This window comes from Thalia democratica, chromosome 3, assembly GCF_965202585.1.
Source record: "Thalia democratica chromosome 3, ktThaDemo2.hap1.1, whole genome shotgun sequence".
NCBI classification, from domain to species: domain Eukaryota; kingdom Metazoa; phylum Chordata; class Thaliacea; order Salpida; family Salpidae; genus Thalia; species Thalia democratica.
The window spans coordinates 27,764,115-27,789,877 of NC_139167.1; the positions used below are offsets into that span (position 1 = coordinate 27,764,115).

Consider the following 25,763-nt stretch of genomic DNA (forward strand, 5'->3'; position numbering starts at 1 on the left):
AGGTCACTTTGTACAGAAATTATTTTCCACAAGTTTATTTTTTTTACTGTATCATTGTAATTTTTTTATTTTTTTTACTATCACTGTTACCCCTATCATTACCCTTGGTCAGTATTTTTTTTTTTGTAATATTTTTTCTTTACTTTTTTTACTTTATCTGTTACCGCTAACCCTTACCCTTGGTCGGTAATTTATTTTTAATAATGTTAGCTAATTAATTTTGTTATTAGTATTTTTTTTACTAGTTTATTTTACTATCGTGCGAAATTGTCAATCGTGCAAAGCTAAACAATTGTGCAAAAGTGTTTTTATGCATATTCGACCTTCAAAAAAGCAGCATCATAGTTAAGGGTATTAATTAAGAATTCGTGAACATTTATATATTATATTTTAGTTTTATAATTTTTTTAATTACATATAATTAATAGCTATAAATATTATATGTGTTAAACTTATAAGTAGGTGATACAAAACTAATTCAGCAATCGTAAAAAAGTCAAGTTGAGTAGAGGAAAGTATGCGCCGGTAAAAATACAAAGAATGGTAATTATAATCAAAAAATCAAACTTATTACCTCAAACTTCAAAAGCTGATAAACTAGGTAAATAACTTTTTAAACTCTGACACCTCAAATTCAAAAAAAAAATGATGGGCCACACTTAAAATAGCAATATATATTTGAAAAAATAAAAAATCGAGTGTAGTTTTAATTTAAACTTGCAAACACTTGTTTTTACAAAACTTAGTTTTGCTTTTAAAATACGGTTTAACTTTGAAATACAGGAATTTTTTTAATTCTTTTAATTCAAACGATTATTTCAATTTATTTTAATACCATTATCTTAACAATTAAACCAATTTACGCAGTTTTGAATTCTATACGTAAATATATATATATATCAATTGTTGAGTTTGATAATATTTAGAGGTAATATCTATAAGATTATATTTAAAACAAATGCTTTGAATTTTCGCTAAATTAAACTAACTAAAAAAGCTGTAAAACTAGTTATGTTACTAATTATTTGTAAAAAACTTATAAGTACTGTAATTTATAAACAAAGTTATTTTTAAACTACATATTAAATGTGTACTAGTTTTTATAGTTTTATTTTTGTTAATCATTTTCTTAAAGCTATTTACCTTAAAATATAATGTTTGTTTATTTTTGTTTTAAACTGTAAAAATATATTTAAAACTACTTAAAATTTTAAATTTGTTTCTTTCTAATGTTAAAAACCATGTTTTTGTATTTCGCAAAGTATATATTCATTTAAAAATATATTTAATTTATTTAGTCATCAATCTACGTTATGTTTAAAGATTATCAAGTTTTTTTTAACTTTTATACTTTATGATTTATTATTAGTTTCTATTTTGAAAGAAGTTAAATTAAACTAATCTAAAAATTAACTTTTAACACTAAAACTCAGTTGAATATTATAGATTTTATTTGTATAAAATGTCTATAATATTAACTAAATTTATTTATTACAAATTACTACAAGTTAAAGAAAATAAATTAAAAAGTGTATTGTTATTTCATAGTGTTTTACTCTTTTAAAGTCTAAAAATAAGTTTTTTTCTTGTTTTATTTAAATTTAAAAGGAAAAGATGACTACCAAATAAAAAACTAAAAAAAATATTTCTAATTTTTTTAATAAATAAATTAGAAATATTTCTTAATATTTTAATTAAAAATAAATTTCTTTAAAGTTTTAAAAGCTTTTTTAAAAAATATATTGTAATTTAGTTTACCATTGAAAAATTGTTAAATTTGTTTTAAGTATACATGTATCTGTAAAAAAGATAAAGTACTCAAAACTCATTAACTTTTGTTTAAGGCATACTTATGAATTAAAAAAAAAAAGTATCAATTACAAAATAAGAGTGTTATAACTTAAGATTTGCTTAAAACTCTTTCGATTACCTTTTTCAACGAACAAACACTGTTCAATTTTAATCACGTTAGCATATATTTATTTACATAGCACAATAGTATAACAAGTTTTGTATAGAGCAATTAAAAAGCTAACCTCTTGCAGGTTTAAACAATAGAACACTCAGTATAATGTTAGTCTGGACACAATTTTAGCGTTGATTATAAAACAAGTTTGTTCAAACTGGTTTATCGCGTTTAAAAAGATTAAAAAATTCTAGCCTCTTAAAAAATTTCAAAATAACAAAAGTTTTTTTTTTTATATCTTACAATTTGATTTTTTTTTTTACAAATGAAGAAATACTGTTTATTTTTGCGTTACTTAAGCCTCTGTTTTTTAACAAGGTTAAATTTTTTTTTAATTGCATTTGACATAACAGAGCTTATGCAGGTTTAAACGGTGTAACTTTTTAATTGAAGTTTGTCTGGACCCGATGTCAGCGTTAATTATAACACAGTGTGTTTAAACTGAAGTTATTTTTACAGTGTAAAGCTAACAAAGCATTTGTTAGAAACATTAATTTAACTCCTAACCGATATAAGAGTTTAAACAAAGCTGTTTTTGAAGTTGGTCTTGACAGAGTATAAGTACTACACAAAAACAATTTTCTAAATATAGCATGTAAGGATAAAATTTTACAGATAAACTTTGCTTTATATTTTTAAAAGTATTTTATACGTTGAAACTAGTTTAAAAATTAACTACAATTAAATTCTGGTTTAAATTTGAATAATAATGCAACAAAAGCATAAAACACAATGAATAAAATAATACTGTGGTAAATAAGTGACGTTTTTACTTAGTTGTCAAAAATATATAATGTTATTTTAAAACACCACATCGATTAACTTTAGACATTACGTTTAGTAAAGTAATTCTCATGACATTACAGTTCAGTTTTATGTTTTACATTTTATTTAAGTGTTTAACTTAAAGTTATTTAACATTGTTCGGTATTTTAATAATAAACTTCAAACTACGTGTTTTTCAGAACATCTCTCATTTATACGTAAAATTTATAATGTAACTTTTATTTTAAGTTGAAACAAGCATTGAAACAGTTCAAAACTTTTTATAACTACTAAACATAGGTACCTAAAATAGACTTCTCAGTAGAACTTTATGTACTTTATAACAAATTAAATTATATAAAATTTTAATTCAAAAAAAGTTCAATAAAACTTACGTACGTTTTGAAAATGATTTTAATATAAACAGTATAATAATAAAATAAAACAAAAATATCACAGCAAACAAAATTACCTAAAAGTGAAATATAAAATCTCTATTCATTATGAAAAATTTTAAACTCTTTTTTATTAATATTTAATACTCTAGATAATTTTTGATAATAAATAGATATTCAAGAACAAATCTTTATTTTCAATATACTCAAATGAAATAAGTTAAAAAAAAATAATATTTAATTATTAGTATAAAAGTATACTTGTTTATAGTAATTCCTAATGTTCAAGTTTAGTTTAAGGTATTCAAAATAAGTTTCAAAAAAACAAGTATTGTTAGTTTTTGAATTACTGTTTTTTTAATATGCTCACAAAACATAGAAGCTTTTCGTTTTTCAATCCAAAGCTTTTGCAAGTTGAAACAGTTTAAACATTCTGCTTGAAATTTTCTCTGCACAATGTTATTATTTCATATAAAACGTTGTGTATTAAGTTATTTTAAGCAATAAGTTTTTAAACAATATTTTTCATTATCGCTTAATTTATAAAAAAAAATTATAACTAAAGTTCAGCTTAAGATGTTCGAGTTAAGCAAGTTATAGATAAAACTGTTTGTTTTTGCACCACTTAAGCCTGTGCTTATTTATGTGGCTCACAAAATACACACATTAGCTTTGCGTACAGCATTTTCTAATACAGAGAGTTTGCAAGTTAAAACAGTAAACATACTCTGTTTGAATTTTTCTGGGCACAGTGTTATTATTTCATTAAAGACATTGTGCTTGAAAAATTTAAGCAAAAATTTAACACAATAGTTTTTGTTATCTTTATAACAAATATCTTTTACTAGTCGAGTATTGTTTGCAAAAAAGGTTACAATGTTTTGACAAATATTAGTTTTAGTTTTTTAAAAGTTAAAAACTACAATTTACTTGTAAAATGATAGATTGATTATGACTGATATGTTTTAGAAATCTTAAATATTTTGATTTTAAGCATTTATTTTCGATACATGTAAAAATTTAAAGTATTATAAATTAAATAACTAATCAGAATTTAAACAACTTTTTAAAACTAACTTTATTCTAGTAAGAAAAGTTTGTAGATTAAGTTTTGTACAATCTGATCTTAGAAAAATTTAAATAAAAACATTAAATTTATCTGTAACCGTATCTTTGCTCGATTGACGTCATACGTATGTTAATACGTATGCTTATTATAAGTATAAATAAGTAGCTTACGCGATCGAAGTATTATAGAGCTAAAATTCTTAATAACCAAAATTAATTTGATAATAAAATAGTTTGTAAAAACACTTGAGTTTAAAGTACATTTGATTAAGTTTGACTAACCTTTGTAATTTAAAATTAAAAAAACCATGGAATAAATGTGTTTTATTTTGTGAATGTTCTAAATATGGTTTACAAACTTATATCCACTATATATATAGTAGCTAACCTTTGTGGTATAGCATTCTTAAACTAGTTTTTGAATTAAGGATACAGTTTAGTCTGTATTGTTACAAGTATTTGTAGATTCAATCTACGTAGTTATTAAAATTAAAAAAAAATGTTAGTTTTAAAAACTTTAGCCAGTAACCTTTACAAGTAGTAGTAATTTAATCAATAAAACTTTTAGTAAATATTTTTAAAAACTTATATGTGTTCTTAAATTTTACGTATTTTTAATTATAATGAAAAAAAAAAATCTTTGCATTACTTTAGTTTTTTTTTTTAACTCTACAATTAATTTCTATTAACTGATCTTATTCAATATTAGTGGTACCTGTTTCAATGTAAGCTGTTTATTGAAATTTTTACCGATAAAATATTTTTATTTAAACTGAAGCGAGCAAAAAATTTAAAGCTAAAACTTCCCTCCTAATATACATACAATACAACTGATAAATTTTTTAATAAAATTAGAGTTTTTAAACATAAGATTGAAAAGGAAGTTAGTTTCAATCATAATAGCTTCTTAAAATAATCTTTTTTGAAACGTTAAAACACTATTAAATATAAAAATGTTTATTTTTGCATAGTTTTGCAAAACTAACTGTTTTTGTTAAATTCAATTACTAAAACTTGTTTGATAAATATTTAAGCTTAGTGTACGCCTCTTATCTATGTATACTGCTTTACAATTAACTTTCGAAAATTATTAAACCTCAAAAGTTAAATATTAAATATAATTGAGTGCAATAGTTAATAACGCTTTATAGTGTAATAATCTAAAAGCAATAATTAAAATTTTAATAGAGCTTTCTAAAATGTTTTAAACTGATTTTGTTTTAAATCTTTGTTTAGAGGTTTTTAATAAAAAAGCTAGATTAAAAATAATTTGTTCATAAAATTCAAAAACACAAACAACCAAAACACATAGAAAAAAATTATTATAGCAACAAATTGTTTGCAAAAATTACTTTAAACTACACAGTTGTTAATACTTTTTTTGTTTTATTGCAATATGTTTCAAAACTACAAAGCTTACAGATATTTTAAAATAATAATGTGCAACTAAATTTAGAAAATCTTAGTTTATTAGTTAGCATTATTTTTTTCAGATTCATAAAGAAATCGTTAAATTTTGATTTGTTATCATAAAAAAAGTAAAACACGTTTTTAATCAGCAAAACTTTATTTTCTACATTATATGTATACTGTTGAAATTTAGTGAAGTCTAAATATATATTAATTCACGTAAGACGGTTTATTTTTTTTTTTAGTTAGATAGATTCATTATTGTTTCTATAAAATAAACAGGCAAAAAAATTCTAAAAAATTAAAAGAAAGTAAAAATCAGAGTTTCTTCAACATACTGATTTTTTTCCCTTTATATCCATATTTTTCTAAACAAGAACCTATGTTTGACAATTTTAACGTTTTACAAAAATTTTTCAATTTATACATTAAAATTTAAAAATTATTGAACATATATAGAATCTTTTAAATAAATTTTGCAAATATGTTATTCTTTAACCACTAATGCTCCTTATGATAATTTTTTCTAACGTTAGAAACACTGATAAACTTAAACCTGTAGTTTCGTTAACAGTTTAACAAAAAAAAATCTTTAAATTTTTTAAATATACTAAATGCTAAAACTTTTAAAAATATCAAACAGACTATCTTAAGAGCATTAACAGCAGATACATTTCTGAAATAAAAATCCTTTACATAACCAAACAGTTCAGTATGTTTATTAGTTTTATATTGGTTGTATGCACAACTGTTTTTGATACGTCAATACTAAGCTATCATAATACAATGTCACTATGAACATGTTCTAATTGATTAAAAGTTTCAAACTTTAATGGCTTACAAACATTTTGTGAAAAACTAAAAAATATAACAAGATTTAGGTTAAAAACACTTTTTTGTACAACTAAAAATCTAGTATAGATAATCTTACAAAATTTATCCACTAATAAACAGTTAGTTGCAATTAAGTGATATATATTTAAAAGAAATGATGATTTGTTTTAAAAATATTGTTATAGAGAAAGAAATATATTTCTAATTATTTTTCTCATAGTTTAATAATTAAAGTTTATTTTTCGGTACAATTATTTTTTTCAACTGTAAATTTAATAAAACGTTCTTCATTTCTTTTTAAATGTTTAATGTGATAAACTTTTTTCGAGGTAAACTGGTTTATAACTAATTATAATGCTGTAAAAACTGAAATATCTAAATTAGTTAACTAAATCAGCATATTAAATTTTAAAGTTGCATATTAATTGCCAAATTGACTTTGACAAAAAAAATTTCTATAAATAAAGTTTTTTTAATTTGAGTAAAAACTAACTTTTTGAAAGTAAAAACATTGTATACATAAAGAAACAACATGAGCAAAATTAAGAAGTATTGTTTTTTAATTACAACTATCCATCTTTAAGTTTTTTTTTTAGTTTTTAGTTCTAGTAAAATTTAAAAGAATAATAGTGTTTAATTAATCTAATATAATAATTTAATTTTTAGATTTGTAATAAACTAGAATATTGCACAAAACCGTTCTTAGTTTGAGCAGTTTTTAACAAAAAAAAGCTTTGTTTATTTTGTCGTAGCAAAACAAAGAAAATAATAATACTTAGTTTTTCTACAGACCGATTTGTATTGGATTTAATTTTATTTTGAAATTATCTAAAAACATATTTAATAACTGGAAATTACATTCAATCTAAGGTCAATTACAGTTACAGTTAAAGTAAGTTACAGTAAAAGTCAGTTACATTTTAATCATAAATAGAAAATATTTACACAAAAGTTTTCAAAAATGCTTTATTATTTTATGAGCACACTTAGTAAACTTACTATTTGATTTCAAGCAGAAAATTTTAAGCTTATCGTTGAAGTTATAACACGTTTCGGCGAACAGCTTAAAGTAGTTGAACAAGTTCAAACAACAAAGCGTTTTTACTTAGCTGAGTCTGGACATACTGTTACAAACAGTAAGACTTTTATTTTTAATGTACGAATTTTCAAACAATTTTTTAGGTATTTAAATATTACAACGTAGAACTATAAAATTTCAAACTTAAAAAACTAGTAACATTTCTGTTCTCAAACTTCTAAATTTATAAATTTTTGAATAGTTTTTTTTTCTTAGCTTTAGAAAATTCCATTGCTTTTTGTTTATTGAAACAAAAGTCTCATTTTTAACTGGATTTTTAAAACTTTTATTGACATTTTTAAAAGCTTTATTTGATGCAGCAGTAAAGTAGCTTTAATATTGCGTTTAAAGTCAAAGCTGCCATAGAATGTGTTGTTTGATTAGAACCTAAATTAAAATTATAATCATGGAAAATATTGTCGTCTCTTTAAAAAAAAAATGCTAAATTAGTTGAAAATAAACTAATAAAATGCTGTAATCTTAATTAAATACTGAATTATGTGAAAAAACTCTCTGAGCAAAGATTTTAGAGTGTTTGTGCTTAAAACTAAAAATTTATTTTTATTAGTTAGGAAACATTGTTGAGATTAGTACAACTACTTTCTAAACAAAATGATACTTTCTAACGAAAGTTGTAAATAACGAAATATAATTTTATTAAACTGTTTCACACTGTATTTGTAGCATAACAATTTAAAAAACAAATTTGTTTAGAAGTTTTAAATTTTCTTAAAACTTTAGATCTTTTTTCTAGAAAGAAAAATGAAAAAATCGTTCTAAACATTTTAGCCATTTACAAAGCTATCTTGAATGGTAAACAAATCTCAAAAATTAAAGTTTAAAGATAACACTAGATAAATATGAAGTGGTATTATTTTAATACACTTTTGAATATCTTTTTTTAAACATTGGGTCTTAAACATTTTAATTAAACAAAGAATCAATAAAAATGCAACATAATGACAATTTTTTGTTTTACAAATATGAAAAAGTTTCTTAAAATGTAAGAGAAAATACGTAAGACTTTTCAAAAATACTTGGATATCATTAGGAGAAATGAATGAACGCTTTCAATGTGACCTCACTGCATTTTTACTCAGTTAAAAAAAAAACAGTTGTTACAGTCAAAAAACATGTTATACATTTTATAATACTAATTACCATTGTTCTTTTTCGTTACATCTTTTAATTTAATTTTTTTTTATATAAAATAAACTATTCTCTGGTTGAATATATATCATTTTTTTCGTTTAGTTTTTTGTGCTTCTATCTTTATAAAAATGCTACAAAATCAATTCTCTTAGGTGACCGCGTGGCCCAATGGATAAGGCGTCAGACCCCTAATCAGAAGATTCCGGGCTCGAGTCCCGGCGTGGTCTCTTTTTATTATTTTTTTTTACATGTTTAAAACATTTTATTGCAGCTTAGCTTGTTAATTATTTAATCTTTGCTTTATATTAATTTATAATGAATGGAAATTTATTAATACAAGTACATACATATAATAATATATTGTCTATAAAAGAAAAAAAAAAACCAATAATTTTCGTATCGTTTACTAAGTATCAACGTTTAACACGTTTCACCAGAACAACATAAAACACATAACAAAGTTTTTAAAGAATAACACAAAAAAAAACACATTATGACGTTTCAAATAAAATTAAATAGTTTTAGTTTGCTTATTTTAAAAACAACTTATGTATAAGTTAACTTTTTTTTTGCTTTGTTTGTTTTTGTTTTACTTTGTTGCTATTTTTTTTTTATTGATTATTGTCTTGTCTTCTTTTAAAATACATATTTTGATTGTGAATACAGGGTTGCTCCCTTTCTTTTATTTAATGATAACTCTTTTTTAATTTTTTCTATTTCGTACTTTTTTAGTCTACATAAATGATATGATATGTTGTTTTTCGGTTTTGTTTTAGTTCTGCAGAGTATTTCGCATTTTAAATTATAGTCTTTGTTTGCGTCTTTTAACTCCCATATATAAATCGATAAATCTGTACCCAATTCGATAATCATAATATATTGTGTTATTTGTTTGTTTAATTTTATAGCAGAGAATATTTTAACAGTTTTCGTAAACCATGTTTATCAGATATTGTTTGAAACTAATATAAAAATTTATATTTGTGCTCCAACTAAAGTATTTAAAAAACTATTATAGCGTTTAAATTATTTTTGTAACTTCAACAACATAAAAACATTTAGTTTTTTGTATACTGAACAAGAAATTAAAATTTAAGTAAGGAAATGTCTTTATTACTAATACTAAATAAAACTATTTACATCTACAAACTTTTTAGACCGAGATGAAACGTTTGTAATCTTTCACAGCCAATCTTTGAGATAAACAAAATGTTAGATGATAACTATATTTGTTTAAAGTATAACTTAGAGATCAAAAATAACTGCTTTAATGTAAAACACGTTTATCACAAAAATCAAAATATTATTTTAAAACAACACAGATAAATTAGTACAGTTTTAGCTTGCAATTTTCTTTATAAGTTCAATAAGTAAACTAACACTTTTTTATCGCTAAAACCTTTGTTGCTTTATTGAACTAAAACACACAGTAAACTTTGTTTACAGCTTTACAAAGCTTTTGTAAGTTTAAACTGTAAAACGCTCTGTTTTGTATTTGTCGGGACACAGTGTTAGCGTTGCTTATAAAACAACTTTGTTCAAACTAGTTTATAACGACTACTTTTAATAGAATAGTTTGATTTATTACTCTTTTTATAATAATTTTTATTGAACAGTTAATACAGAATTGTAAAACTTTTTGATACTTAACATCAACTTTACTTGTTCGCGAGTTCAATATTGCAAAAATTATTATTTTCTACCAATAAATTGTGAATAAGTTTTAAGAGAAATATTTCCAAAACCACAAAATAATTGATGTACCTGTTGATAAATTTTTAGATATTTTTATTAAGTTGCAATATTTTACATATCTTTTAAATTTAATTATTTTAAATATAGCTTTTATTTTTTCTAAACATAACTTTTTATTCAAAATTTTTAACACTTCATTTTGTATAGTAAAGATAAAAAAACATAAAAAAAATACAGCTATACTGTAAAAACGTAACTAACAAGCTAAGTTTTTTGCAAGTTTCAATTTCTGCAAAAACAGACTTTAACTTTTACGGATGACTAACTAGACATCACATTTATACTTAATCTTTAAACTCTGCTGCTTAAAAAGTTTTATGACAAATGATGGTTACGAACAAAGTTATTGATTGAATCAATCAAACTATGTTCTAAATTATACACTTTAAGTTTTTAGAACAAAATAAGTAAGCTGACATTTATAAAATAATTACCTTATGCATTTCTTACTACATTTATTGTAACTATTTCGTAATTTGTCTTTTTATATACACTATCACAATATGTTCAAATTTTACTTAAAATAGAACAAGTTTTTTAGCTAAAGTTTCCAACTTCCCCGCTAAAAATATCTAGAAATAGATTTAAAAGAAAATGAGTTTCAATCATCATGACTTTATAAGAAAAAAAAAGTAGTTAAACGTTTAAAACATTACTTGTCTAAAACTTAACTAAAATTATCATTGCTTATACATTGCTTTAAGAATATAAATAGTTCTATAAGAAATTTACATATATCAAGTACATTTAAAATTTTAGAAAAAAAGTTAAAAATTATTTAAACGGCTATAAACAGTTAGTAAATTTTTAAACAAAAATTTCACCTAATAAGTTGTTTAATTACAAAAATTAAAACTTTTATACTTATAACAAATAAATAAATAAATTCAAAATAGTCCGTGTAAACAACTAACAAAAAACATTACATGTAAATGTAGAACTTATTTACAGCATTGATAAAATATATTAGAATGTTAATATGTATAAAACTTAAAAACTTAAAAGTTTTTTGTAAGTTTTATAAAAAAAATGCTCAAATTATAATTTGTAATTTTTTTTTTTGAAATTGCATTGTTAATATTTTATACAATAGATAGACTGTGTTTTGTTATCATATTTTCTATAAATAAGGTTTCAAACAGTTTTTTAAGTAATTTGTTTTATGATTCACGTACAATCGTCTCAATTTAGTTTTATAAAATAATTAATCCTTGTCCGGCTAGAAAAGCTGTATAACGCAAAAATTCTACATATAGACTTGTATAAAAACTTGTTTCATTATAAGAAAGAAGAAAACATCAAATTAAAATAAACTCCCTTTAGAAAAAAATAGTTTAGCTACGTTTTAACAAGAAATGCTTTGTCGAGGCAGAATAGCTAGTATCATACGAATCATCTAAAGACAGTAATATACAAATCTATTTATTGTTATAGAAAAAGGTAGTTTAAATATATGAGTCACATTCAGCAAAACTAAAACAAAAATTAAGCAATTTTTAACTATTATTATTTGTATTTAGAAATATTATATTTTATTTGGGCAAATATAATTTATTAAACTGTAAAACTTGTTGTGGAACTAATAATTATAATAAAATAGTTACCACAAGATATTTTTTACTACAAGTAAACATTAAATTATTACTCTAGTGTATTAAAAAATATTACAAAAAAATATAAAAGTATACAATTTTTACAACATTAGAAAAAATCTTTGAATAGTATACTTATAATCAGTAGTCTATTTCAACAACATGGAAGAACATTTTTTTTGCTTAAAGAAAGTTCTACGTACGTGGATTATTTTTGCTTGAATAAGATTTAAATCAGATGTTCAAAAAGTATTATACCGGCTTAAAATATTAAAAATTACAGTTTTGTTCACTGAAATACACTATTTTTAAAAAAGTTTTCTAGGAATAGTTTTATCTAAAAAAAGATGAATAACTTATAGGATTAAAAAAGCGTGAAATAATCCTGTTTAAGAAATACAACAGCCTGTAACGGAAAGCTATTTTTTTTGACAAAAACAAAATAATAAAACTTTTTAATGCGGCAGAACAAACAAAAAGTAACAATAACGTCAGTTTTATTTATTAGTAAGTCTTTATATCATAATTCTTAAAACAAGTTTTGTTCTTAATTAAGTATTTATGTTTAAGTGTTATTATGATGCACTGCTGTTTGTTAAGTTCACGTTTTGCTAAAATCATATACTATGAACAACAGTCTTGTTACTTTGTTGTTATGTTCTAAAATATTAATTATTAAAAAATGTTTTAATACGCAAAAAAGCTTTAGTATTGAAAACAGTTTAAATGTTTATTTCTGTAAACACATTTACAATCATACGTAAAATTTAATATCGAAACATATTATTTAGAAATAACAAACAACTAACACCGCTCTTAAGCTTAAAAAAAACTGTAAACATCTAAAATCATTATTTTTGATACATTTGTTTAACTGAAATATAAATTAACTAAATATTTAATTAGAAAATCTAACGAACGGTGTTTGCATCATAAAAAATTATAACTATAACAATATTAAATATTTTCCTTTAATGAACTCTTATATGTAATGTTGCATAAAACTTTTTTAGAAAACAAAAATTAATTTATTCTTTAGTAGTTTACAGAAAAAACATGTATTGTATTTTTAATGTTGGTAAATAAAATATATCTTCTATATATCAAAGATAAGTATAAAATAGTTATATTGACCTTTAACAATTAAAGCATTTTATCAAAAAAAAAATTTAAAAAGGAGTTGATTTCGTTCAGTTTACTATAATGTTTACAAAAATTACTTAAAGAGTAGAGATCATAGTAAGCTTAATAGTTAAAATACATTTATACACACAAACAAAACGGATCTTTAGATAAAAATTACTTATTAAAATTTTAAAAAAAGGTAAATGTTTAGATCAGTAAGTATCAAAACTTTAGTTTATAACAAACTACAAATTTATTTAATACAGTTGCTTTTAGTGATGTAAAAAGTTTAAGTGAAAAAAATATTGTAGTTGTAGAGAAACATTGAGAACAATATTTTATACATAGTCGAATATTTTTTTTACCTTATAAATTTAAAACCTATAAAATTATGTGTTTTATTAATTTTAAATAGCTTTTTTGTAACAAGAAAAAAATACAGTTACTTCAAATATAATTTTTAAATCTGTTCTTATTATTTGATATTAGGGAAATAAGCGTCAAAGTAAAAAGTTTAATTGTAAGTAAATACCTAATTAGTGTTAGAAAAAACATTTGATAAAAAAACCTTAAAATAGTTTTTCAAATATAAAGCAATGATGACTAATATTAAGATATAAATAGAAACAGATTGAACCCAATTCAGATTTTTTTTTAAATTTAATCTCAAAAAATATTAAAATTAAAAAAGTAAACATAGCTTATTTTTAAAGAAGGGTTTTATAAGTATAATTAAAGTTAAAATACGATAAGCATGAAAGATGCGTAAATGACGTGACACTTTCAAATGCGGATATTATTAGGAGAAATAATTGAGCGCTAATATTGTGACGTCACGATTTGCTCGGCTGAACAAACAAGTAAGCACAATGTTAAAACGTAACATCTAATTTTGATTTTTGTTAAGCAAATTCTCTAACTTTTACGGAAAGTGTATATTACTTTGCTTTGTTTTATGATTTTAGTTGTTCTTTATTAAATCAAATTTTCTTTCATCAAATTAAGTTTCGATTATTCGTTTTTATCTTAAGGTTTCATTTGTTTTATTAACACTGCAAATTACTCTCTCTCACATGACTGCGTGGCCCAATGGATAAGGCGTCTGACTCCTAATCAGAAGACTCTGGGTTCGAGTCCCGGCGTGGTCTCTTTGTTTAAAATTTCCTATTTGCATTTTTATACGTTTTTTAATGTACATTTTCTTGGCAATGACACTTAATTTTGTATTAAAATTAAAGTAAAATAAAGTTAAAGTCTTAAAATTTACACTTCACTAACTAAACCAGTTTTGTTATTTGCATTCTGTACATTTTTAATTAGTTATAACTTATTTGATAACATTCTAATAATAACTTCCACTGACCATCATTATAACAATTTTGCTAAAACTTTTATAAAGTATTTGCTGTAACTAATGTATAATAAGAACTTTATTGTCATATAATACTTTTGATTACAGTTTAAAAAATTATTTAGTTGCAATTATAACAACTTATGCTAAAACTTTGTTTCGGGTTCATTTTATTTAATAAAAAAATTAGTTTAAATAAAGACTTTTTTATAAAAGTGTTAATCGGGTAGCAAAATTAAGCACTTTTTTACAACAAAATGTTTAAAATTAAAAAAAAAAAAAACGTTAAACAAAAACTGCAAAGTACTAAGTTGTGCTTAATTTAATGTAATATATAACTTTTTCATAAAATAAGATAATTAGTTTTGATTTATATCAGTCATACTTTATAAAGCATTAACCAATTAGTTTAATTATTTTAGTTAAGCTTTAAATTAATTTTAGAAAATTATTAAAAGTAAAAAAATTTAATCCTATATAAGTGGTTGTAAATTTCTCAAGTAATTTTTGTTAATTTACAAAGCTGATTTAATTCAACTATAGCCTAATCAGACTTAAAAAGTTAGAATTTTGAATTTTTAGAATATAGTAATCATTTTAAAACTACTTTTAATTAAAAGCTTATAAATAATTTCATGTTAAATTATATTTAACATAAACTATAAATTTGTTTAACTAGATTTCATTAAACTAGAGAATTTATAACTTTTATTTCATAACATTTCTATGTAAAATATATAAACGTTTAAATTTAGTACATTTAACAATAAGTATTTTAGGTTTTATTTTTTATTAATAACTTTTCGATATAAAAAAAAAAAATTCTAAAGAATAAATTGTTTCAAAATAGATGAATTTACATATAAGTTAGTACTTTTGTAGCAGTCACACTTTATAACTTTATACTTAATGGTAAAATAAGATGAATAAAAGAGCAGAAACTGGTTTAAAAGCTAAAAGAGTTAAGGTTTAAACGTTTAAAAAGTTACAGCTCGAAAGTTTGAACTATTGTTTATGTAAAGAAAGAAAATTGTTTTTTTAGCTTGCATAAAGTTAAGAAAAAATATTCAGATGAGTTTTGTAAAGCTTTCAGTTTTTAGCTATTTTTTAAACAGAAGTAGTATGATTTTATTTACAAAGTTACTCAGAGAAATTTTAGTAAAACTATCAAATTCAAATAGTTATAAAAAATAGTAAGAAATGTTTTATATAGATTGTGCTGTATTAAAACTAAACAAGATAAAGTTTTTGTTAAAATTATTTTAGAGTTTTTTTTTACCCTTTTCTTTTGAAATGCAAACAGAGAAGTTTTATTTTTCATTATTGTTTGTGAATTTTTTATACACAATTTTAAAATTTTTACATGCTGAAGTTAATACAAAGTTAAACTGCTAATAGTCGAGCATATATTTCTAATCAATTGTAACATATAAATATTTGGGATCGTCATACAAACACCAAATTTAAAAAACTTTTTTTTTGTAAAACCTCATTAAGTGGTATAAAGTAAAACTCTTGAATAACAGCTTGAAAAAGATAAAAGAAATTAATTACACGGATTGGCGCATGTTGAAGTTATCTTGCGAGACAATAACTGCTAAATGAATGTAGTTAATTTAAAACAAAACATCCTTTTTATTATTGCACAAGACCTTTGTGCATTGAGCGATGCAAAATTCGTTATTAACTGGAAAATGACTAATGCAGTGAAAACTATGCATTGACGCATCTTGAAAATTTTTCTGTCAAGGCGTGTTGAATTCACGTGATATGAAAAACCAAGCAGTCGAACCATGAACCGCGTGACTTTTTAATATTCTGCTTTGCACCTATCCGTGCAATGTGCAATGTTTTAGTGAGTGTTAAATTTTTAATAATCATGATTTTTTAGTCATACGGTTCTAATAAAACTGATTTTTAAATTTTTCAGATTTCTGTTCAAACTGTAATCGTTATTAAGTTTTTTCAAGGCTTTGTCCGAAGTGACAGATTAAGTATAGCTCTGTTTTTGTGGGTGTTAAAATAAATTTATGTTTTTTCTACTTGGTTATCACACAAAAGTCTTAAAAGGTAATTTGTTTTTACTTTTTACTTATCCACATTTAAATAGCATAAGATAACTTTCCAAAACTATTTAGTATTTGTTTAAAAGAATTTTAATTCCTAACTGTGCACAATGTTTTCTTAGACTAAATTAATAGTTCTACATTTTTTATACATTGAAATGAAACACTGCATACTAATAGATATTTTGCATGTCTGCAACCGTTGAAACTTCTTATCACATAATTCAAGTTTGCGAACTATTTCCTTATGCTTTGTATGTAATAACCATCTTGATGTTTGCAAATAAGTGAAAATATTTATGATACTCAAGATTTAAAGAAAATTAAATTATCTCAGTTCTCCCAAGTTTATTTCAATTTCTTAATAGTATTCAGTTTTTAATAATTCTAAACCAATAAATTCTTATAGTCTCTGTGTTAAAGTAATACTTTATAAAAAGTGTTTCATGAACTAAGTCTTAGTAGAATCAAATTTGCTGCAACAGTTGAAATTTCTCACCACATGATCTTAACTGCAATTTGCAAACAACTTCCTTATATTGTGTATATAAGCATCGTCTCAACTAAATGTTTAAGCATTTCTTGCAGTGTTGGTAAATCATTATCTCGAAAACTATGTTTGCTTAGTATTCTTTGAATGATAGTATGTCTACGTTTTTTAGTTAAGCGTTCATAAAGATGTTTCCTTATGTTACAATAATTTATAAGCATTTTATTTATAGAAATTATCTTTTGTTTTTCATTGCTAACAAAATTGAAATCACTGCTAAACTGATTGAAAACAAGCTTTATATTTTTTTAATAAGCTTTCTAAGAAAAAGCATTATTTTTTACATACACTTTTAATCAAAATTTACTTTCAATTTACCATAGGTTTGTTTACATTTGAAAAATTTCAGCGTTAAATAATAACTTGTACACCTTGTATTTGATTTTGTAACACTTAAAAAAGGTATTGAAGCTTTATAGTGTTAAAATTACTTTATAAGCTATGTTTTAGTATTTTTATGGTGGTAAGCGTATAAGATTTAATCGATATTAATCTTTAGCCCAAACTGGTTTGGCTCAATTATATACAATATTATTTGAGTTATAAGTCATTAGCAGTCATTGAAAACAACATCAGATGTTATCACATCAGCATTTATTCGCCCTCAAGCTGTTATGCACTGTACTGTGCGTTGAAATGAGAAAAGCTCTCATCGTCATAAGTGTTGAGAAACATAACCGCTTATTTAAGCTAGTATTTATATAGGCATATGTTTTAAAGTCTTAAAATATTTCTACCTAAAAAAGTTTTTTTTTATGATTTTAAGTTTTTTAATTATCACAATAAAGACCATATCAATGTTAAAGTTATACTTTATCTAAGTTTTTTTTATTATTTTAAAATATCCAAATTACACTTTTTAAAAAATATCTAAACATTTAGATTTAAGTAAAATATAGTTCAGTATTTTTGTTGAGAAAAATTTGCTATACACAGAAACTTAATAAAATTTTAAATTTATTTTCATGTGATAAAAAACGTTCTTGTCAAGTTTCCAAGCCATACTTTCTTGCTTGACAAAAACCTTTGAGTATGGCAGGCGTGCTACACATAAGTTGCTTTAAAGAGAACAGATAAGAGCAGAAAGTGCTGCTCCATACCGCCTCAAGTGTCAAAATGTCATCACTTTACGTGTTTCTTTATTCTCCCACTTCCTTTTGATACGAGTGAGTTTTTGGTATGAGGCCACTTTTCAGCCCACACTGTTTGCCTTGTGCTGCTGTCAGTTCGCACTTGCTCGAGTGTAACCGGTTTGTTCTAGAATGAGCAAGAAAATATTTGGGTAGGTTAAAAATAAAATCAAGTAGCTTGTAAGGTTTTTTTTTATTTGCAGCTTCATGTTTGTTTTCACTTTTTATAAAGTCAGTTTCCCATTATTTTGCATTGTAAAGAGTGCTTACACTTTAAAAAAGTGTTGTCATTTTATTGAAATATTAGTATCAAAGTTATTTAAAATTTACAGCAAGGCTTTAATAATCTTTTTGAAAAATATATTAAGCTGCATTGTAAGCTTCGTTTATAGGTTTCTTTTTACTATTACAGCTTTGAAGATGTTTGGTTTTCTTTTACATATAAATAAAATCTCAAAACTAAAACAAAGTCATAGTTGCCAAATTGAAATTTTGACTGTTGTTTAGGTTTTGTTTTTTAGTTTAAACTTTTGAATTAAAATTCAATTAAACTAGAATGGAGTTTAAACATTATGTAGCACAAAAGAATAACATTTTAAAAAATAAACAAATGTTTTTTTAAAGTATATCACTTGTTCTTCTAAAATAAGAAATAGGTCTTTTTATTCTTTTAACAAGCTACTTATCTGTAACTTATACAAGTTTTATCTTATTGTTAACCAAATTGAAAATTCTTTAGAGGTTACAAAAAAAAATGTTAAAAATGAGACGATGCTCCATACTGTACTGTAATTAATTTTAATTACATTTGAAACTGAGCAATAGCATGACAAACTAACATATATAAATTATCTAATTGCAACCTTATATGGTAAAAAGATTTTTTTGATACACTTTTAGCTTATAATAAGTACTCTATTTTTGATATATAAGTAAAAGATTGAAGCTCAAGTGAGTGATAGGCATATGTTAGCCGTTTTTGGTAATTTTAAAAACATGAATGCAAGTTTTTTTTTCAAAAACTTTAAAAATTTAAATTGAGGTATTGAGTATAAAATATTAATAAATGTTTTAAAACATACAAATAAAGATTTGTTTGAAATTAATTCAGGACATGTAGATCAGACTGGTAGTGAAAAGTTTTAAAAACAAAGCTGTTTTAAGTAAAATAAGATAGATTCATTATCTCTCTATTAATTACCTATTTCATGAGCTAAAACTAAATGAAAATTTCAAGATTGTTTAGTTTTTCGCTAAAAATAATAAAAAAGCTTTTGTACAGTATTTTAAAAATAGTTGGCTACAATCCTATTAACATCTATACTTGTTATAATTATACAAATACTCCTTTCAAAATTTATAAACAAAAATTTGAACAAATAAAAGAATATTAACTTTAACTGTTGGTAAAATATAATTCACATAAAAAATTAGATTTAAAAAATAAATAACAATTATTGTAAAAAAATAAATGTGTTTAGAACAAAATATAGAAATTATAAAAATAACATTTGCATTGTATGCTAGTTTGAACAGTGTAAATAGATTAGATTTTGTTACTTTAATCTAGCATTATAGTATCTCAAACTAAAATAAATTAATACTAATGACAATAACAAACTATTATTTTACTGTTTTTAAATTTGTAGTACATTAAGATACTTTTAACTTTCCTTCGAAGTTATTTTATAATTTTTTCTTGTAATGCGAAAGGTTTATTTATGGTAATGTTTTTAAAATAAGTTTATATTACTACTATCACAAACTTTTGGAAACAGGTTTATTCAAAAAAAAGAACTACTGATAACAATATCTTTAGTTTATATTAAGAAACATTATATTATACTAATATTTTTTTAGTTGGCTGAAGAGGATTACAGATATGATCTGTATAAATGTTTTTATTTAACTATAAGCATTTGCTAAAGTAAATTTACTAAAGTATAAAAAAAAAAACAACATATCTCATTCTAGAGTTTTATATGTTTTTATAAAAAAGAATGGATACCGTTAAAAAAGGAATGAATAGAAGATCTCATCAAATTGTTAGTTTTTTTGTCAAACACTAGATTAAATTACTTTTTAATTGAGTTAAGTTTGTTTGTTTTAGATAGTTATATGTAATTTATAAGACTTTTTTTGTTTTTTTTTAAGTTATTAGTTTGTTTAATATAATTTCATTATGACATTTTTTGTGGTAAACAATTCTTTTTAACTCAAACTCATTAACTTTATATATTTTTTTAAGTAATATCTTACTCATTAATTTATTAAATATATTCCGTAGCTGTTTATAAACAGCAACAGTTTATACTACGTGTCAACATCATTTTGCAGAAACTATTTATTTACCTGAAAAAAACTTTGATTTAAAACTATTTATAAAAAACAACAATTTTACGCTAGGTGCAGAATGCAAAGAACACCAAGTTATGCACAATGAGTTCACCAGTTAGCTCGAAGAGTAACAACCATGTAAGTTTTTCAATAAATAGTTCTAAAAATTTGTTTCTTATTAAGTTAGCATTCTTTAAAAAAACACTAGAGTAAAAATTTAATTTTATTATATTATGATAGTTACAATGAAAGTTACAACTATAAAAAACAATATTAGTTATAACGTATAATTATATAAAACTACTTTTTAAAGGTACAGAAAACCAAGAACATCAAGCCAACGTCGGCAAGAGCCCAAGAAAGGCTCGAGCCGCTAGAGTTCGCTCCGACCGAGTCGAGCACCCCGATCAAGACCGCATCGGCACGTCGCGACAGAAGCAGAGGCAAGGACAGGAGAAGCAAGAAACCATCGTCTCCGACCCACCAGGACAGCGGGTTCGAGAGTCTGGATTCCGACTCGGGAAGCTCCCTCGAATCTCCGTTGGATCTCTCGAACCTCATGAATTTTTCGGATGACTCGGGAGTTTCCTCTCTCGAATCTTCTCTGAGTCTCTCAAAAGGTTCCTTTGAAATGTCAAAGTCTCAAGTGGATGTTAGTTCTCCCGTGAAAAAAGTTGATTTGTTGGATCTTTTTAGATCTCAGTTGAACATTTGTAAAGATTTGGATTGTAGTACTAAAACAGAGACGGAGACTGTTGACAAGTTAGAAAGGGTTGAGTCTAGAAACAAAAACCTTAGTAAAACTAGGGTTGAAAAGAAACAGGTTGATGTTTTAGGTCTTATTAAATCTAAATTAGAAACTTCTAATGAACAAGGTTGTACGAAAAAGTCAAAAACGAAAAATGTTGATATATTAGGTCTTGTTAATTCTCACTTTAACGATTCCAAAAACTTAGAATGTCTGAAGAAGAAAGAATCGAAAAAATCTAATTTGTCAGGGCTTGTCAATTCTAAATTGAACAGATCCAATGAAGCTAAAATGGAAAAGAAAGATGTGAATTTGTTAGCCCTCGTGCAGAGCACATTTGAATTGGACACCTCGGGGTACGAGTCCAACAGGACGGACGAATCAGTGAAGGTCAACAAGAAAGGGTTCAAGCTGAAGAAGGGTAGGATACCACGCTTGCCGGAAGAACAAAGATTCGCATGCACTGTTTACGACGTTGAACCAAAGAAACCAATTCCGGACATCCCGGATCACTGGAAAGCGGGCTTCATCAGCAGCTTGAAGTTCCCAAAACTGAGCTTGATCGAATAGACAAGACTGTGCTTGTGACGTTTTGCAATCATGTCTTGAGACTAACGGATACCTCTCTCTCTCTCTAGATTACGCGTTTTCTCCTCACCACTTTTGATCTGACGATTTAGATGGCGGCCAGCAGTGTTTCTACGTGATTTGTTCGATTTGAAGAAAGAAACTTTTGAATCAATAAACTTTAACGAGATGCAGTCATACCGATGTGAAGTAACTTTTTTGACAACTACCTTTTGTGCTCTAATCACTCCAAAAATTGTTTGGAAAGCAACACCACTACTTGCTTTTTAAACTCGTTGTTTTGCAGTTGTTTTTGTACAATGCTCGACAAGAAAAACGGGTGCTGTGCTGTGCAATTAAAAGGTATTTGATTTGTTACACACTCTTTCGGCATAGCCTTGATTCTTTTTATTTTTGTAAAGTTTAGTGGTAGAATACAAACTGCAATTTTTTGTGCAAGAAATTTGTGTACTTGTTTTTTGCCACAACTTTTCATTTAAACTAACATATCCATTTAATACAAAAAATGTTAGTGAACGTAGCTTACTAACCTTTTATATAGGTCTAACTTGTAGATTTTTAATTGACTTAAAATACAAACTAAATTTAAATTAGTAAAAGTTGGTATAAAATTGTTCAAGTTTTTTGATTTCAAAACCATTAAATAATCATTTTACATACACTTGATGTTAAAAATTATTTTTGATTTTGTTTAAAATTGTCAACAAGATTTTCTTCTCTATTCATAATCGACATATTATGAGTTAATAACTCCGAAACAACTTTTAAGTTTTATACTGAAGACAAAATATTAGATAATTAAAATAGTTAATTTAATTATATAACTTTTTTATATTACTTAAACTTTAAAATCTATTTCGTATTTTACTACAATACAACTAAACTTATTTTCCATAATTTCTTAAAATTTGTATGTTTATCAAAATACTTTAACTTCAATTTTCACTTGAATTAAGTAAAAGTACAATTTAGACTGTCTTCAGTATAAAAAAAAACTTTTTAATATATTCGTTCAAACTCTGTTTATATATGCTGCTGCGCCATACAAAGTCCATTAGGACCATTTTGAAAATTTTCACATTTTTTTTTACATCCTTGTGAAGTTTTGAACTCTTTTGTGTACTTTTAGGCCCAAACTGTTTGGCCGACCTTTGAAGCAGTTTGTTTTCAACTGCATCATGTTTTGTTAAATCTCATAAGTTTGTGCTAATAACTTTGTAACAATTTTAGCATTTTCATTTCCCAAAACTTGAAAGTAAAACTTCATATTTTTCATTTTTATGAAGAAGTCTGACTACTTTTTGTAAAAAAACTGTCTTTTGAATTATCCGTGCCTGGAGATTCATTGCTATAAGATTTATGTTTGCAAACAACTTTCTGGTTGTTTGTCATGCTCACTTGTATATATTATTTGTAAATGTTTTTATATAAGGTAGGCTTTGCCCTTTGCTTTAATGCGTTTTTTAATTCTAGACTTTATTATAGATAAAATAGCAAGCTATTTAATAGAATTGTAGTTTACACTAGTCTTTTAGTTAGTTCCCTGTACAATCTTTCAATCCCCTTTTTCTTAGAACTAATTGAAACTTTGAAATAAAAACTAAAAAATAAATCAATTACCTTCTAACAAAATCTCCTTATTAGTTGACCTCCTAGTTTATACCATTTTTTTTATATAAAAACAAGCTATGTTTATCATTATTCGTTTTTTATGTTAACCTTTGTTTTTTATAATTTTTGCTTTTGTAACTTTTTAACTCCAATTCATTATTTCCTAAAATTGAAAAATTCCCCTCAAATCCGTATTTTGAAAAAATCTTTGAATTAGCTTAATGTTTTATCTATTTTAAAACCCATTTAAGTTTGTTTTCTACATTTCTCTTTTTTCAACCCACGTCAACTTCTAACTCCCTTTCATTTTTTTTTCTTTCCCTTTATCCTTCTTATTACCCATATTAGTATGGTTTTAACCCTACCCCCTCCCCCTTTTCCCCGGGATCAAGTTGTGAACCTTCTCGTTGGTGGTCCTGTAACTCCTTATTATCTATGACGTCACAATACCATATACATTTTAAATAAAGTTGTACCAAAACTTTTTGACTGTTTTACAAAATTATTGGGCTTTTTTTACTTTTAAACTTTTTTTTTGACTTTGTTTGAAATCTTCAACTTTGAATTTGTAACTTTGTCTGTGACATTTCAATATGCATTTTTCAAACATTGTGCTAGTTAAGTCTGAATTAGAAACAACAAGTATAAAAAGTGTTTTAAGAATCTTCTTGAATCTTTTAGAAGCGTTTTTAGATATCAGGAAACTAATCGCAACAACCTAAGCCTTTCTTTACCTTTTCCATCTTAACAAGTTTTATGTTATTAACTATATGATTAAAAGATCTACATAATTTTAACTTGACACATTTGAACATTTGTTTTTTTTTGACTAAATTTAAATATGTAATCATTTAAAAAAACATTTTTAGTTATGATTTAAATACCAACATGTGTTATGTAGTTAAAACTTTTACTTTTATCATTTAAACTTTTTTAACTTGTTTTCTGTGACCAAACTACAATTTGTACAAGCGTTCCATCAATCTTTTCAGTGTCAAAATACTCATTTTGTATCGGTTCTATTTTGTTGCTGTAATTGTTCGCCTTAGAAGTCGCAGCTGGATATGTGGCTTCGTTCTGTTCCAAATACTGCATCATAGATTACTCAACATTTTTTTTTCCGCACTTTGTGTTTCAAACGCAAATTTGCAATGTGTTTATTTCAACTGAAAATCATTACTGCTTTTTTGCTATAGTGAAATTTACATTCGTGTCATGAAAGTTAATCATTAATAAAAGCGAGTACATTATTAACGCCATGTTTGTTTTTTATATTGTAAAGTACAAGAATATAGCATAAAGAAAATAATTTAGAGACTAAAAAAAAATTATTAAGTATTTATTATATTTATATAAATTTAAGACAGTATATACAATAAAATAAAAGTAAACTTAAGATTTTATTTTATTAATACTTAGATAAAATCTTTTTTAATATGTACTTATGAAATAGTATTATGTATTGTCATTAAGTATTTTTATACTAACATTTTGAATATAGACGAACTAATGAATAAGAAGCACTTTAACCTAATTACCAATTTTGTAAAAAAACTGAATTGGTTTGTTATTATTGTTATTAAACTTTTGAAGCACGTAATAAGAACTACCATAAAACACTTCATTGTAGTTAAACATTTTATACATTTAGTCTATTTTGAATAACAATTTTTGCTTTGGATAAGCGTATTCTATTCAGTAGTACCTTAGTTTTTTTTCTTAAAAGTTGTTTAACATACAATTTGTTTTTAAATAAGTCGTTACTTTTTAAAAACTACATCAAAAAAATTAGAGCTGAGTAATTATTATATTTTTACAGTTAATAAAAAAACTTTTTTTTATACTTTAACAGTTAGTATTTTATATTTTTTTATACAAATTTTCAACAATAATAGTTTTTATTTAAAGAAAATAATTGAGTTAACCTGATTAAATAAATACAAGTTGGCAATTTATCTTGTATATAGAGATAATTATTTTATTACCATAAATATTTTAATAACTCGGAATAAAATCTAGTTATAACTACTAATTGTATAACTAAAAGAGTATACTTAAGAAAAAAACCTGTTGAAATATAAGACGTTTTAAAATTTTGCCTGTTTGATGACAAATACAAATCAATTGAGACATATGAATTTTCGTACAGTCATGTTATGAATCATACCGTTTCTCAAATAGTTTGTTACTTTTTATTAGAAAAAAACGTTTCAACGTTAATCATATGTTCCTACAAATAGAG

General features: G+C 24.1%; 1 protein-coding gene and 2 non-coding genes across 3 annotated transcripts; all 3 read left to right on the forward strand.

Annotated features, from left to right (window-relative positions):
- The first annotated feature begins 8,822 nt into the window (after nucleotides 1–8,822).
- On the forward strand, nucleotides 8,823–8,895 carry Trnar-ccu (transfer RNA arginine (anticodon CCU)). Its single transcript has one exon. It is a non-coding gene; the product is annotated as a tRNA-Arg (tRNA).
- A 5,320-nt stretch (nucleotides 8,896–14,215) lies between these two features.
- On the forward strand, nucleotides 14,216–14,288 carry Trnar-ccu (transfer RNA arginine (anticodon CCU)). The gene has a single exon. It is a non-coding gene; the product is annotated as a tRNA-Arg (tRNA).
- Nucleotides 14,289–20,209: 5,921 nt separating this feature from the next.
- LOC145831274 (uncharacterized) lies at nucleotides 20,210–23,284 on the forward strand. The gene is made up of 3 exons (XM_082938461.1): nucleotides 20,210–20,282; nucleotides 20,644–20,712; nucleotides 20,888–23,284. The coding sequence occupies exons 1-3, from the start codon at nucleotides 20,238–20,240 to the stop codon at nucleotides 21,890–21,892; spliced, it is 1,119 nt and encodes a 372-aa protein (XP_082794587.1). The 5' UTR covers nucleotides 20,210–20,237; the 3' UTR covers nucleotides 21,893–23,284.
- Nucleotides 23,285–25,763: the final 2,479 nt, after the last annotated feature.